Here is a 16,961-nt window from a genome sequence, read left to right on the forward strand (position 1 = left end):
TAAAGGGCCCATTTGAACTGGGACTAATGCCTTCAGCCGCTCGAACCAGAACTAATGCTCACATTAATTCCGGTTCGTAATGCAACCGAGACTAATATGTATATTGCGCTATAACCAAAGGCTTATTTTTTACTAGTGTAGATTACCTTGTTAACAAGGAAGCGGATCGAACTTGCCATTGAAAACTAGTAGTACACCGGCGGATTTGTAATCTATGCATCCAAGTAGACAGATAAATCTTAATCTCAATCTTGTAGAACCGTCGCACACTTCGATTTAGGTCACGGACTCACAGGGTTCAAATGAAACGTCAGCTAGTGGGCATATGGATGAAGCATGGCTCCAATGTGGGTCCTGCATGGTATTGCTACTATTTCGGACATGTACAGATGTACACATCGTTTGAGGTTATGTACTGCCCATCGAAATATGCACAGTTCATTTTGTTGACCGGGCAAACACTGCACGAATCTCCGACCAAGATCGTGTGATGTGAGTCTACCTGGTAGAAACCCGGACCATTAGAAAAACCAAAGTTTATAGAAAATAATATAAACATTTAGCAAAACAAATCTATATGATGTAAAACTAGATTCAATAATAAATATAATGATATTGATTTGTTACTGTATATGTTCATATTTTTGTTTACAAACTTTGTCAAAGTTTACAAAGATTGATTTTGACCAAAACTAATATGCCAGACTAAATAACAATAAAGGAAGTACTAGTATAATCGGACACACATATATGTACATGCACACACGCAGACCTACTCGGCCATGCACACAACAACCAAATCCAACTTTGACTAAATCCGTCGGTAGGCAACATTCTTTGACTTGTAGTGCAAGCTAGCACAACATGCAAGCCATGCAATTGACGTAATGTGCATGAATGAATCCGAGTATATATGGAACCATTTTGAAAAACACATTTCTAAATACTAAAAAAATCTAAAAAAAAGTTGCATGGGCATGTCTTCATGTTCTATGTGCGTGCATAAAGTTTTATGGAAAATAATTTCTTTGTGGCTTATGTAAGGAAGATACAAAATATGTCATGAAACACTATTTAGAAGCACTGAATTTTATATTTATTACGGTGACAAAATAAAAAGATATTTTTTCATAAAACTTTGTGATGTGTACACACATTTACGAACATGTATGTATGCTATTTTCTTTTGAATTTTTTGACACTTTAAAACGTGCTTAAAATGGATTTTTCGAAAAGTGGGTGCATATGCCCATGGTACGGGGGGTGCCCTCTCTGCAATCGACTCGATTTGCTCCGAGTGCAATCACAATACGGATAGCATAGCTAACTCGATCCAGAGCAACATCGAACTCCATCTGCTCGCGGTTTGCTTAAAGAATACGCATGCAGGGCTGATGGATATGGAATCCGGGTGGTGCGCGGTCAATACCCAACACGTAGCCTAGTCGATCATGCACGATCTATATATACAGAAATGTTTGCGTAGCTCTAGCTCAACCCTAGCTCCCTTCCCCCCTTCCTCGATCTCCTGCTTCCACCTCCGATCCATCGCCGAGCCCCGCATCAAGTCCACGCGAAGCAAAGCCCTAGTCCAGCTCGAGCGCCATGGTTGTCGGCAAGCGACCAGCTGCCGGCCACGGGACGGATCAAGAACCAGAAATCTCCTGCTGCAAGAGGAGGCTCGTCCGCATCGGCACCACCGCGGCCTTCGAGTTCGATGACACGCCCTGCCTCGGCGAGGGCAGCTTCGGCGCCGTCCTCAAGGCGCGCCACCGCGTCACGGGCAAGACCGTCGCCATCAAGGTCCTCCGCTCCAACGGCGATCTTGCCGCCGCCAACAAAGAGATGCAGGACGAGGCCGGCTTCCTCGAGGCTTGCACCCCGAACCCTTACGTCGTCGGCTCCCATGGCCTCTTCCGCGACCCTGAGACCTACAGCCTCTGCCTCGCCATGGACTACGTCGGGCCCAACCTCCACGCTTTCTTGTCCGAGAGGCCGCCGCTGCCGGAGGCCATAGTGAAAGGCTACATGTGGCAGCTCCTCACCGGCGCCAACAAGATGCACAGGCAACACATCCTCCACCGCGATATCAAGCCCCACAACGTCCTGGTCGAGGAAGGAGGAAAGATCCTCAAGTTGTGCGACCTCGGGCTGGCCATGTCCTTGAAGACCGCGAGGATGCCCTACGAGTTTGCCGGCACCGTGCCCTACATGGCGCCCGAGATGCTCGTGGGGAAGCCGGACTATGACGCGGGCGTCGACGTGTGGTCGCTGGGATGCGTCATCGCCGAGATGCTGACCGGCGAGAGGCTGTTCAAGGCCGACAAAAAGGACGACAGGACCGCCCAGCTCTCGGCTATCCTCCGCGTCCTCGGCTTCCCGGACGAGACGACGTGGCCGGAGTTCTTCGCGGCCGAGGTGCCGCGAGTGTTCTCCTACGCGCAGGCGCAGCAGCACAACACAAACACGCTGGGAAACCTCTTCCCCCGGGAGACCTTGTCGCACGACGGGTTCCAAGTCTTGAAGGGGCTTCTCGAGTGCAACCCAGCTAGGCGGCTCACGACGGCCGACGCGCTCCAGCTCCCGTGGTTCGCGCCCAAGCTCCACACCGACGACGACGTCTCAGAGTCGTTGCCGCCAACAAGGAGGAACGTTGTGCGGATCAAGATCGTTCCGGCGGGGACACTCAAGAAGAAGACTGTGCTGCGGATCAAGTTCACTCCGCCGGCGACACCCAAGAAGAACCTGCGGCAGCGGATCAAGGTCATCCCACTTGCGACGCCCGGAACGAAGAAGGACCTGCGGCAGCGGATCAAGATCATCCCACCGGCGACACCACAGATGAAGAACGTGCTCAGGATACCACTTGCGATGTGGAACAAGGCCATGTAGTGTAGCTAGCTAGTAGATGCTTGCTAGCATATGTGCTTCACGGTGCGAATCCAAGCATCGTGGTTTTGTCTTTCTGCTTACTTTTTGAAACCTTGTACTGCTAATTTGGAAAGGGCTTGTCATCGCCGCCCTTGTCCATCTAGCTATATGTAATTGCTTGGAGGTGATATCCCTCGCGAACTGAGCATGTTGTAAATCAGTCATGTTTAATACAGTATATATCATCATCATTGCCCTTCTACTTCTATATATGTTCTTTTGTTAATCTAGCGGAGTGGCCCTCACAAATTCGAGGGCATCATACTAAGTGCATCAAATGTGCTAAATTTTTATTTATATACCATTTAGATATTTTTACTCCTATTTGCCCTCTTCAGTGCATAATACTTGACATTTTGGACAGTGATACATTTCTGTAGGTGTATATACACCCTATATGAAAAACATAGTAACACAATAAAAATTCAAAACATTCTGAAAATATTTTTGAAATAAACTTGACCATCCATGGTACTTGTAAAAAAAATCCACAAAAAGAAAAAACATTGACTTCTTTTCAGAATAAACAAACATTTTGACCGAAATAACGTGAATAGTGACCTATAATAGTAAATAATTTTTTTTTGCCCTAAAGTCAACTCTAGTTTTTTATTCATGAAAATTTATATACTGGTGCAAATTATTCAAAAAAAAATCTAAACTTTTTGACTTTTTTTAGATTAGTAATTCGTTCCCCATATTAGGTGTCTATACACCTAGGAACCAAAAGGTATTTTCCGAGGTACATGCATACTCCATGCAATTAGCAATTCCCCAAAAAAGGAATAAAAAGTGTAACAACGAACAACGCTCCCACTAGAAGTGTACTTTACCACGGTCAAGGACAAATATAGAGTGTTGAAGCCCATGTTCACACACAAATGAAAATTAAATCTGAAAAAAGATTTAATTTTAAAAAACATTTAAAAATAATCTTTGAGATGCTTCTGGATATTCATGAAAAAAAACATTGTTAGTTTCATAGAAAAAAAAGGTTAGTGCTCTATTTAGGCAAATGTTTACATGTTACAATTATTATCTTTCCATTGGGTGAAAATTGACTGGCTTTACATGAATAGTATCAAGAAGAAAGAGGACTTGGCTATTTGGCCAATTTAGTTTGACCCAGGAGGTTATTTATAGCTACGATAAGTGCTTAATACTGACAAATTCGTGCAAGCGTTGAGGCTATAGTTCCATGGTACGAATGGAAAGAGCCAACAAAATTGTGGGTTGGCATGGGAAACTCATGTGACGAGGACGACCTTAACTTCTTCTATGCATCCACCACCATCATTGTGGGCAACGGAGATAAACCACCTTTCTAGGACTCCCCTTGGCTCCTCGCCCGCAAGCCTAGGGACATCGCCCCCTCATCGACGACGCGTCCATGAGGAAAACTTGGAAGGTGCGTGAGGCCGTCAAGGAAAAAGCTTGGATCTTCAAGATCAACCCAGCCACCATGGTGTCCGCCTGGCACATCAGTCAATTCTTCACCTCATGGATGCTTATTAATGATTTCCACCTTGACGGCCACATCGAGGATGACATCGTGTGGAAGCTTGCGGATAGTGGGCACTACTCGCGCGCAATTCTTAGGAAGAGTCATGTCATCTTTGGACTCCATGGTTTGGAAGGCTTGGGTGCCGCCGAAAGTCAATTTTTTTTTGCTTGGTTGACCATCCAAAACAGGATCTGGACGGTGGATAGATTGGCCAAGCGAGGTTGATCAAATTATGGTCTTTGTCCTGTTTACAAAAGGGTTCAGAGAACCGGAGGGCACTTGCACTGGTGGAAAAAGGGCCTTTGGTCGCGGTTCGCAACTGCCATTAGTCGCGGTTGCGCAACCGCGACCGAACGGGCGCGACTAAAGGCCCCACCCTTTAGTCGCGGTTGCTTAAGAACCGCGACTAAAGGCCCGTCCACGTGGGCGCCAGGCGGCCGTCGGGGCGGAGGACCTTTAGTCGCGGTTCTTCTGGCCAACCGCGACTAAAGGCCGCCGCAGGTTTAGGGTTTTAGCCCCCCCCCCCTAAACCTGTTTTCTGTTTAATTTGTATTGTTTTATTTCTTTTGTGCTTTATTTTAATTTTGAAGGAGTTTCACATATTCTACGGTACTACATACATGCATATGAATGTACAATTTCAAACAAATTTGAAATTAGAACCAAAAAGAATTCAAGAGGAATATACAGTATATATTCAATATCATCGGATGACCATATACAATTTTGAACAAGTTTCCATACATAATTTAATGCATATAAAGTTCTACGTCCTCGTAATGGTGTTCTCCTTTAGGATGGAGGACTTCCCTCCTGAACCATCCAGCTAGTTCCTCTTGAAGTGGTCGGAAGCGAGCTTCTGGACTAAGCATCATCCGGAGGTTATTCCTCTGAGCATTGGTATCATTCGGAACCTGCTCAGAGGTGTATCTCTGGATCATCTCACAGACATAGTATGCACATAGATTGGTCCCCGCTGGCTGAATATCCTCACCATTCTTAGCCTTTGCCCTTTTGAATTCTAGCTCTTTTTTGAATTCACCAACCTTTGTATCTACGAACCGTCTCCAAACCCTACGAGGCAAAGAAAATTAAATGAACAAGAGAGTTATTAGTTACTTGATATTAGGAAATGAACGAAATAGGCCGATCGATATAGAGCGCAAATGAATGAAAATAATTACTTCTGCAGCATTCTTCTCATGTCGACCCAAAGCTTTGGATCCTTATTCAGAGAGTCGTGGACGAGACATTCTGAGGTGTCAACTTTAATTACTAGCAGAATCCAGTGGAACCTGCGGACACGATACATGCACAGTACGTCATGCATAACTCATCGATTAGCCGGCCACATACCATGCATGGAGTAAACAAAAGAGAATGTGCTCAAGACAGAAACACTCACCCAAAATGGTAAGGAAATAGAATATCACTTTTGAGTTCCTGCTTTGTAAGAAACTGCCAGGTCTGCCTCCATGTCGGCGGGGTGATGCTCCAACACATATCCATTAACGATGTGTGGGTCAATGAACCCAACATCATGGATGTTCCTTACTCTGCATTCCTTAATCTTCATTCTGCATGTATAATAGCGGACACAACAATATAGTTAGGACATATATATAGTGCAGGCAATATGAACGAGATGGGGTAGAAATAAATCACTTACAGAACGTAGCAACTGATGATAGATTTGTCGAGCTCGCGCAGATTGAAAAGCTGGAACAATTCACTCAGATGAATTTGTACATAGTAATGTTTGAAGTGATGCTCATATCTAACTTCCGCATAAATATATTCTTTGGCGTTTTTATTTTTTATGTAACCCTTGTACCATTTCAGCAGACCTTTCATTTGTGGAGGTAGATCCTCTTCCTGCGCAGGCTCGACGAGAGGCCCATTCTTCACATATGTAATTACTACCTCCTTCACTGGCGCCTCATCAAGGCCTAACAGTTCACGAAGAGTAATACCTAAGTTGGCCGCTTGTTCTCTGGCACTCATTACAGTCAATCCATGTGCTGCCGCAGCTGCTATGATATCGGGGTCATCCGGACCGGCGACTTTCACTATAAGCGGGGCAATCGATTGTTTACTTTGTTCCCCAAGCTGGGCAACTCGTTTCCCGCTTTTTTTACTTTCTAATTCCGTTTTCTCGGCCTCCTCCAAGGCTTTGTTCTCTTGGTTCTCCGCCCGCTCTTTCTTCTCCTTCAACATGAGTGCCTGCCTACGAAGTTCACGTGCATAGTCGTCAGGCAGATTCTTCGCGGCTTGGGACGGTGTGCTCAAAAATGACTTAGCCCACTTCTTTTGCGCATCAGAAAATACTGGCTTGGGCTCGGGCTCTCTTTTCTTCTTGCAGTCCGCCTTCCATTTCTCATGATCAGCAGCCGCGGCCGCGGCAGTTTCCTCGGCACTACGTTCCCAAGGCCTTGTGGGGAGAGGCTTCAATGATGGCTCCGGTACCTTTGTGGTCTTAGGTACATAAGGGTCCGGGTTAATAATCCAGGACTGCTTCTGCTTCTTTGCCGGAGGTGGATTGGGGGGCGGCGTCTGATCACCCGCCGGACGAGGACTGGGGGGCGGTGTCTGATCACCCGCCGGACGTTGTGGACTGGGGGGCGTCGGCTGACGTGACGGAGGTGTAGGTGAACCGCCACCACCGTAGGGGGGTGGACTTGTTGTCCTTGGCGCCTCGCCTGGAAACTTGATAAACTTCTTTTGCCATAGAATGAAATGGCGCTTGACATCTCCAAGTCTTTTCTCCCCTTCAGGTGTAGCAATGTCAATCTCCAGGTCCTCAAACCCTTGGACTATGTCCTCCACCGTGACACGAGCATAGCCATCTTGAATGGGGTTGTTGTGGTGGAGTGCTCCAGGTAAACATGGTAAAGCACTGCCGATGGCTACCTTCATGGACATGTTCCCGATAGGATAATACAGATGACATTCTTTCATCTCCTTTATATCGTCCACGGGGTAGCGAGGAGGCTCCGGTGAAGTAATTTCGACCACCAGAGGCTCCGGTGCAGTAATTTGGACCACCAGAGGCTCCGGTGCAGTAATTTCGATCGTCGGTGCATCTGCACCAGCCGGTGGGGCCTCCGTGGAAGCCACGCTGCTTCTCCGCTGCTGGCTTCCGAGATCCGCTGGATGATCTTCATGCTACACCCGAGCTGCATCTCTTTCGGCTACTAGTACACTCATGGTTTTCTTCATCACATCCATTTCCGATGCCAACCGCGCCACAACATCTGCTTCCCGATCCATCTTTCTCTTACGGCTTCTGTAACCGTACGGGTCATCGTTCTGGGGGAACCCTATTTTCCACGGAATGTGCCCCATGCCTCGTACACGTCCGCCGTGTTCAGGATTCCCGAGGGCTTTTGTCAGCGCGTCGTTCTCTCTGTTGAACTTGATCTTCCCCTGTTGAGCATCCCTCATTGCGTTAATAAGGGCTTGGGTGGGTTTAATTAATTTGCCCCGGTAAACACACTCCCCTGTCTCCGGGTTCAGCGTTCCCCCATGCCCGTACCACTAGCTTTTGGCCCTTGGGTCCCATCCCTCCGTACCTGGATGGATTCCTCGCGCCGTCAGCTCGTTCTCCATCTTCTCCATCCTAGGCACCCAAATGCGATACCCTCCTGGCCCCATAACATGATTGTACTCCTTCTTAGCCGCATTTTCCTTATTTTTTTCGATATTTGAATGAACTGCTCCGATTTCTTTTGCTTCACAAATTCTGGCCAATCATGTTTCAGTTTCTCATATTGTCCTTTGAAATCCGGAGTCTTGTTCTGCTTGACAAAGTCATGGGCTAGATTTTGCTTGAATTTCCGGAATGCGTCGGCCATCTTATGAAGAGCGAACTGTTTGACTAGCCTCCTCCTCTCCTTGTTTTCCTCAATCTTGTTACCCTCCTCATCGAATTTGTTGTATTCCGGAGGTAGAACGAAATGTTCCATAAGCTTCTTGAAGCAATCTTTTTTTGTTCTCTTATCGACAAAAGTGAAACCAGCAATTCGTGCCTTCTTTGGCTTATTCCACTCCTGGACGGTGATCGAGATGTTGTCTCTAACAATGGCTCCGCATTGGTTGACAAACTTGGTGGCGTTCTTGCGGGGCTCCAGCGGCCTGCCGGTTGCACTGTCGACAACCTCGATGGTGCATGTTTCTCCTTGTTTCATCGTCTTGGTTGCGCCACGCTTTGACGACGTACTCGATTGTTTCGACGATCCGGCCGAGGGCTAAAATAAGAAAGAGAGTCGCGCGCGTTAGTCCACACATATTTATTCAAATCAGTTAGTTTGTATCACCAGAGGCTCAATGTATATATATGTAACCGTGGTAGATCTTCTGGATTGATTACCTTCTGAGAGATTGCATTGAGGAATGCACATAGCTTCACAATGGCTACTCGAACATTTTCCGGCAGGAGCCCCCTCAAAGCAATCGGAAGCAATTGCGTCATAATCACGTGGCAGTCGTGAGACTTCAGGTTTTGGAACTTTTTCTCCGCCATGTTTATTATTCCCTTTATATTGGACGAGAATCCAGACGGGACCTTCATACTGCTCAGGCATTCAAAAAAGATGACCTTCTCTTCTTTGGTCAGAGCGTAGCTGGCATGACCTTGAAACCATTCCGGATGCCGGTCATCAGGGTCTTTCAAACGTTGCTGGTCCTTCCGTGCTTCCTTTGTATCATTTGTCTTCCCATACACGCCCAAGAAGCTTAGGAGGTTCACGCAAATATTCTTCGTAACGTGCATCACGTCGATTGCAGAGCGGACTTCTAGGACTTTCCAATATTCTAGCTCCCAGAATATAGATTTCTTCTTCCACATGGCTGCGTGCCCGTCAGCTCCCTTCGAAACTGATTGTCCGCCAGGACCCTTTCCAAAGATGACTTTCAAATCCTTGACCATATCAAATACCTCAGCACCAGTGCGTTCCGCAGGCTTCGGCCGGTGATCTGCCTTGCCGTTGTAATGCTTGCCTTTCTTTCTTACTGGATGAATTTTCGGAAGAAATCGACGATGCCCAAGGTACACGTTCTTCTTACAATTTGGCAAATGTACACTTTCAGTCTCATGTAAGCAGTGCGTGTATGCATTGTATCCCTTATTTGACAGTCCCGAAAGGTTACTAAGAGCAGGCCAATCGTTGATGGTTACGAAAAGCAACGCTCGTAGGTTAAATTCCTCTTTTTTGTGCTCATCCCACACACGGACACCAGGTCTGCCCCACAGCTGTAAAAGTTCATCAACTAATGGCCTTAGGTACACATCGATGTCGTTGCCGGGTTGCTTCGGACCTTGGATGAGCACTGGCATCATAATGAACTTCCGCTTCATGCACAACCAAGGAGGAAGGTTGTAGATGCATAGAGTCACGGGCCAGGTGCTATGGCTGGAGCTCTGCTCGCCAAAAGGATTCATGCCATCTGTACTTAGACCAAATCTTATGTTCCTTGTGTCAGCTGCAAAATCTTTGAACTCTCTGTCGATCTTTCTCCATGGCATTCCATCTGCGGTGTGTCTCAACTCCCCGTCCGACTTACGGTCCTCTTTGTGCCATCGCAACAACTTGGCATGCTCTTTGTTCCTGAACAGACGTTTCAACCGTGGTATTATAGGAGCATACCACATCACCTTGGCGGGAACCCTCTTCCTGGGTTTCCCGCCCTCAACATCGTCACCAGGGTCATCGCCTCTGATCTTATAAGGCAATGCAGTGCATACCGGGCATTCATTCAAATTCTCGTATTCACCGCGGTAGAGGATGCAGTCGTTGATGCATGCATGTATCTTCAGAACCTCTAAACCTAGAGGGCAGACAACCTTCTTTGCTTCGTACGTACTGGCGGGCAACTCGTTATTCTTTGGAAACATATTCTTCAACATTTTCAGCAAGTTTTCAAATGCCGAGTCAGCTACACCTGCCTGTGCCTTCCATTTCAGCAAATCCAGTGTGCAGCCCAGCTTTTTCAGACCATCATCGCATCCAGGGTACAACGACTTTCTGTGATCCTCTAACATGCGATCCAAATTCTCCCTCTCCTTTTCAGTTTCGCAGCGTCTCCGTGCATCAGCAATGGTCCGACCAAGATCATCAACGGTCTCATCACGTGCCTCTTCTTCACCTTCACCTTCACCTTCCCCTTCACCTTCCCCTTCACCTTCCCCTTCACCTTCAGCATCCTCCATGAAAGTATCACCGAAATGAGCAAGATAGCTTTCATTGATGAAATCATCCCCTTCTTCATCTTCTTCCATTATAACCCCTCTTTCTCCATGCTTGGTCCAACAATTATAGCTTGGCATGAAACCGTGCCGAAGCAGGTGCAGGTGAACTTCTCTTGAGGAAGAGTAACCCTTCTGATTCTTACAGTCAACACATGGACAGATAACAAAACCCTTCTGCTTGTTCGCATTAGCCACTACGAGGAAATCTTTCAAACCCGTAGTGAACTCGCGGGAGAGTCGGTTACCGTACATCCATTGCCGATTCATCTGCATTATTATAATATAAAATATATAATTAACCATCATGCATTTGTTAAAGTAACTAGCTATAAACAATAGAAATTAAACAATGAACAACACACATGCATATTTTATCAATGACACACATGCATGAAAGGTTCAAGTTGCTAACCGCGATCGAGGAGGAACCTCAAGTGTGGCTCCAACACTTCATATCATGTTTGTTTCACGCTGTTGGGCATTTCATCAAACACCTTGTGCGCATAAGAGGAAACAAAAGCAAACCTACACCCCCTTGTGAAGAGAAGTGGCACCAAATGGCTAAGTGAGTGCGCTGAACTGGTATATATAGGGGAGGAGCTTTAGTCGCGGTTGGCCAGGCCAACCGCGACTAAAGGCCACCTTTAGTCGCGGTTGGCCTGGCCAACCGCGACTAAAGCCCCTCACGTGCACCAGCTGGCCACCGAGCGCCCTGGCCCAAGCCTTTGGTCGCGGTTCGTCTGCCGAACCGCGACTAAAGACTTCATTAGTCGCGGTTCCTACAGTTTCGCGACTAATGGGGCTGGACGGAAGCCTCTTTTTCTACCAGTGTTGCTTTTCAATTGTCGGTTCACCTTGAGGTCATGGAATTTGGTCAAAGAGTGGCTCCACCTTAATAGCATTGACAACTACCAGACTATGCACATTCAAGGCTAACTAGCAAGGACGATAGTTTTGCGACTTGCGGTAGAGTGAACTTAAGTATACAAAAATAAGTTACTTCAAAAGCAGGGGGAAAAACACGCGTGGAGTAGTTCTTGCCTTTTAGCAATAAGATTGTTTAACATGATTTTAGCCGTACATAATTTCTTTGGCGTCTCAAACTTCCTGTAAAATTAGCAGACATATGACAATATACCAATGCGGACGTGCTCGGGCGCGTCCGGAACTTTCCTATTCGTCTTAGATTTGAGCTGGATATGAGGAATGGTGGTCAGTCTGAGCTTTGAGCCGGTTGGTGCCAAATTTCTATCTAGTCGTCAGAGACATGTATGGGGAGCCCAGTTGTAGATGCTCTAAGTTGCCCCAACATTCGTTCGTAGAATCTAAACCAGTTTGACAAATTAGTTTAATCTAAACTAGTTCAGCAAATTAGTTTGAACCGCAAAGATTTTTGAACAAACAAGAGAGAATTAGCCTACAAGACCCGACCTACGTCCAACCGACACCTTCTCTTCTTTCTTTTTTATTTATTTATTTAAGAATGATAATCAAGAAATCGGAATCTTTGGCTCCAGGTGGTGCACTGTCGCTGTCGGGACGCTCCCACCTCCACCCGACAGCTCTCTGACTGTGAAGTGCGTCAGCAAAAATCCGTAGACACTAAACAGAGAGTAGTCCTACCACTTGAAGCGACAAGCTCGTTCATACACAAAAATGGCGCATGGATTGGTCCAGCGCGAATGAGCAGCTCTCCTTTTCGCAAAGGAAGAAGAAGTTCATCGCCTGAAAAAGCATTCATGGGAACAAGCAAAGAATAATAAATCTACCACGGATCTCCAGAAATACCCACCAGCGTGTTCCTTCCTTCTCCTGCTCCCCGCGCTGCTCCCCGGGCCGCCGCGTCGCTCCAAGAAGCCAGCGGCACCAGAGCCCTGCCGAGTGAGTGAGGGATAGCAGAGCAGGAGCGTCCCGTGGAGCCTCCTGCGGCTCGAGGAAGCGGTGGTGGCCTCAGCTCCGAAGCAGCTCCGCCGGCCGCCGGATCTCACGGCCGACCGCGCGCGGCTCTCCCGGTTGGTTGCCGACGCCTGACGGGGACGGAGTGGTTGGTGGAAGAAGGGGAAAGGTGCGGTCTCGTCTCGTCTCGCTTCCTTCTTCCTACAGTACTTTATTAGCATCTTTTCTCACAGACGCCAGCATTTTCAGACCCTACTGTTAGTCTGCTATACTGATCCGAGTGGTTAATCCCGTTAATTTGCAATTGCCTGCCCCATGGTCTCATCCGGGCTGATGAATTCCGCGCATTGTTTGGGCGAATTCAGCCTCAGCGCATCGTCTCACTGGCTAATTATGCACGATTTTCGGGATCTGATGGTGAGCTTGCAGAACGAACACACAAAAGTATCCTGATTTTTTGCTTTTATATATGTTCTGCTAGGTAAGGAAGCATGGCGGCGAGGCATCTCCTCCTCCTCCTCGCGCTTGTCTGCCTACATGCTCCTCACCAGGCTTCGGCTCAGCAGCCGGAGGAGGCGACGGTCATAGTTAAAGGATCCGCTAAAATTGCTCAGACGGATGTGAACTACATCTGCGCCACCATTGACTGGTGGCCGCCGGAGAAGTGCAACTACAATCAGTGCCCCTGGGGCCAATCTTCCATTCTGAATTTGGTACGCTTATGTTCTTGACTTGTTGTCAGTAAGTAACAACAGGCTGTTACTGCACATTGTGGTTCATGGACTGACCTGCTTTTCGTGTTCATGCTGTTTCCAACGACTGGTTTGTTCAGGATTTGGATCACCCCTTTCTGGCTCAAGCCATTCAAGGTATGAATATTTTAGTCTTCATTCGGTAGTTGCTGCTGGGTCTATGTTAATTGTTTTTCTAGACTATGTACTACGTATGATCTATGCGCATAATTTGCCCACCTACTGTGAATTTTGTGTTCAAAAAAAGGTTATGTTCTCTCTGCAATGATACTATGCTTGTTACGGTCTCTAGTTTATCAAGTATCACAAGATATTTAAGGCAACTGCTCCAGAATTCTGAGATAATACAGTATGCAGCATATGTAGTTGAACTCATGTCAGTGGATTATAATTATTTTTACTTGCAGACATCTTTTGTAGTTCTAAGCATTAGTTGGTTACTTTGATGAATATATAAAGAGATCTTTATTCTGTCTGCAGAATTTCATAATTTGAGGATTAGGCTGGGAGGCTCTTTGCAAGACCGAGTTGTTTACGGAGTTGGGACAAATAGTCCGTGCTCTCCATTCACAAATGTGTCAAATGGTTTGTTTGGTTTCTCAGCCGGTTGTCTAAGTATGGATAGGTGGGACAAACTGAATGATCTATTCCAAAAAACAGGGTGAGGCATCTAATATCAAGTTTTTTGAATTTAGCATGCATAACTTGTGTCAGATGTTCACATATTGTGCTCGCATAGCCATAACCATGTGATATTGCATTTCCATCATTGTTCTGGATGCTTTTTTAACCTACTGATAGTTGAAGAAAATAACCAGCAGTGTCGTTTTTTCTGCATGTCCTCAACATTATATTTTGTTTACGGAGGAGATATGGTAAAAGTGAAACCAAGCCAGATGAAGTTATCAACATAACTAAGTTAAATATATATATGTACAAGGAACTGATGTGCACACTGAGGGATATGTGCTTGTTCAGCATCATTTGTTCATTTTATAAGTGCTCGACAGAACTAGCTCATGGGTGAACACAAATCTATCTGCAGAGCAGTTATCACATTTGGTCTGAATGCACTCCATGGAAGGTATAATGTCCAACGTTCCTTCTGGGCAGGGAAGTGGAACTCTACAAACACCTATGATTTTGTCAAATACACAATCTCAAAAGGATATCCAATTGACTCGTGGGAATTCGGTAATCTACTGTATTTTTTTGCTCTGTGCTCAGTCAGCTCTTCTATGTTATCCCTTCTGAGTTCCGAAGGCATGAACATTCTTTCTTGTCAGGTAATGAGCTGAGTGGGCATGGAACCGGGGCAAGAGTCGATGCCAAACTTTACGGAAAGGATGTAACTGAACTTAAATCCATACTCCGGCAGTTGTATAGGACACCGCTCTCCCAGCCACTCCTGTTAGCCCCTGGAGGATTCTTTGATCAACAGTGGTACACTCAGTTACTTCAGACTTCAGGTCACGGTGTTGTTAATGCCTTGACGCATCATATTTACAATCTTGGTGGAGGTATGTGATATGTTGCTTTTGCTCTGGTGGCATTTAGAAAAGGCTCATTGTTGTGCTCCAAAATTATATCTTGATGCTTTGCATGGCTTAGGGATATCAGAAGAAAAAAGAAATGACGCTGAGAATTTTGTAGGCGGGACTTTACTAATATTATTATGTCCATGTCTTACTAATGCTTGTCTTCTGCAATAAAACAATATATTTCCATGCCATTTTAATTTGGTCCCTTCTTGTGAAGTTGTGATACATGATGCAAAGGAAGCTTCATGAAATTCGTAAATAAAAACGCTTATCTAAACAGTTTTTTGAAGGAATAGCAAGCCCTTTCATAGAAAACAAAATAGTGGTGAATAACATCCAGTGGTGACACTTTGTTTTCAGGGGACGATGTCCACCTTATGAGGAAGATAGTAGATCCTAAGTACCTAGATCGTGCTGAAGACACTTACCGGGACATGCAACTTACCCTCCAAAGGCATGGAACATGGGCTTCTTCTTGGGTTAGTGAAAGCGGTGGGGTGTTCAACAATGGCCGTCAACTGGTGTCAAATACTTTCATGAACAGCATCTGGTCAGCTCTCAACATTTTCTCATGAACTTTACACAAGTACAGCATTGGTGTAGATGTATCTTTCTTTCTTCTTCTTTTTTGCGAAGGGTGTAGATGTATCTTGTGCGACCAAAAAGTCGTGACGTAATTTCGATGCAAACAGGTACCTAGATCAACTTGGAATGGCGTCGAAGTACAACACAAAAGTGTTCTGCAGGCAGACTCTCATCGGTGGCAACTACGGTCTGCTTGACACGCAGACATTCTTACCAAATCCTGATTACTACAGGCAAGCCTCACACTTGTAAACTGCAGCCGCCGCAGTGTTTTCCAGAGCACGGCTCATATGTGCTGACCCCTCCTTTTCTTCTCAGTGCTCTGCTATGGCATCGGCTTATGGGCAATGGAGTTCTGTCAGTTGATATAAATGCACCGCGTAAGCTGCGTGCTTATGCCCACTGCAGCAAGCGACACGTAAGAATCCGACGCTTTGACCTTCTTAAAGCGAACTGATCGAGATAGTTTCAGATACTGTTAGAATTGTTACCAACTTTGAAGTGATATGGCTGTTCTACTTAGTTTGCCAAGTTAGTTGTGTCTGAAGAGTTACTTCGACTATATCATTGAAACATTTGCTAGATCAATCATCGGTGCTATTCTGAAGAAAGCTTTCTTATTCCACAATGCAGAAAGGAATCACTATCCTCCTGATCAACCTAAGCAACAGCACCGGGTACAACGTGAACCTCCAGAATGACCTCAACGTGAGCGTCGAGAGAAGAAGCGGCGGCCACCGGAGGCGCGGCGGCGGGCTCAGGAGAGCGGTCTCGTGGCTGGGAAGCAAGCCGTCGAGCGAGAGCACGAAGAGGGACGAGTACCATCTGACCGCCAAGGACGGCGACCACCAGAGCAGGACGATGCTGCTCAATGGCGTCCCGCTGGAGCTGGGAGAAGACGGCACCAGCGTCCCGGCCATGAACCCGGTGCCCGCCGCCGTGGATTCGCCGGTGCACCTGGCCCCGACGTCGATTGCCTTCGTGGTCCTGCCAAGGTTTGAGGCCAAGGCCTGTTCTTGAGTGGAGAAGGTTCTTTAGTTTATCACAAGGGCGTTTTCACTCATCCTGAACAAAGGGAAAAGGTCTCATGGCCGAGCCACAGATCACCACTTTCCATCAGTCAGGAATGATGCGAGCATGGCGTAGATGAGATCAAAGTAGATAGTTCTGCAAGGTATCTAGCACTAAAATCCAAGACAAATAATTTGAAACGAAGGGAGTAGCTACCACATATTTTAAATTACAACTTTCATAGATTAAGGATTACAAAAGTTTAAATTCATGTTTGTTGGGGCCTCCTCACAAAGAAGAGACGCCCTCCAAAAATAAGGGTATGCTGCTTAGTGTGGCGTGCACACGGTATTCTTTAGTAAAAGGCGAAAGAATAGTTCGCTTTGTGCTCACCACGCAGCTGCGTGCTCTCTCCATTCCACCACGGGTGCTATTTGTATCCGTCCCAGGCACGTCCTCTTCTCTGCCCGGGCGAGGTGGTACTAAACTAAACC

At 46.4% G+C, this 16,961-nt stretch overlaps 2 protein-coding genes and 1 non-coding gene across 3 annotated transcripts; 2 read left to right on the plus strand and 1 right to left on the minus strand.

Annotated features, from left to right (window-relative positions):
* Nucleotides 1-1,605: 1,605 nt before the first annotated feature.
* Nucleotides 1,606-2,892, plus strand: LOC119290061 (putative cyclin-dependent kinase F-2). The gene has a single exon (XM_037569184.1). The coding sequence runs from the start codon at nucleotides 1,606-1,608 to the stop codon at nucleotides 2,890-2,892; it is 1,287 nt and encodes a 428-aa protein (XP_037425081.1).
* A 9,399-nt stretch (nucleotides 2,893-12,291) lies between these two features.
* Nucleotides 12,292-16,738, plus strand: LOC119284894 (heparanase-like protein 1). The gene is made up of 10 exons (XM_037564070.1): nucleotides 12,292-12,747; nucleotides 13,060-13,291; nucleotides 13,411-13,447; nucleotides 13,811-13,991; nucleotides 14,376-14,524; nucleotides 14,617-14,850; nucleotides 15,232-15,421; nucleotides 15,564-15,689; nucleotides 15,775-15,874; nucleotides 16,090-16,738. The coding sequence occupies exons 2-10, from the start codon at nucleotides 13,070-13,072 to the stop codon at nucleotides 16,474-16,476; spliced, it is 1,626 nt and encodes a 541-aa protein (XP_037419967.1). The 5' UTR covers nucleotides 12,292-12,747; nucleotides 13,060-13,069; the 3' UTR covers nucleotides 16,477-16,738.
* Nucleotides 16,739-16,749: 11 nt separating this feature from the next.
* On the minus strand, nucleotides 16,750-16,869 carry LOC119290111. Its single transcript, XR_005141714.1, has one exon. It is a non-coding gene; the product is annotated as a U5 spliceosomal RNA (small nuclear RNA).
* Between the last annotated feature and the right edge of the window lie 92 nt (nucleotides 16,870-16,961).

The sequence above is a fragment of the Triticum dicoccoides genome, chromosome 4A, assembly GCF_002162155.2.
Source record: "Triticum dicoccoides isolate Atlit2015 ecotype Zavitan chromosome 4A, WEW_v2.0, whole genome shotgun sequence".
Taxonomy (NCBI): Eukaryota; Viridiplantae; Streptophyta; class Magnoliopsida; order Poales; family Poaceae; genus Triticum; species Triticum dicoccoides.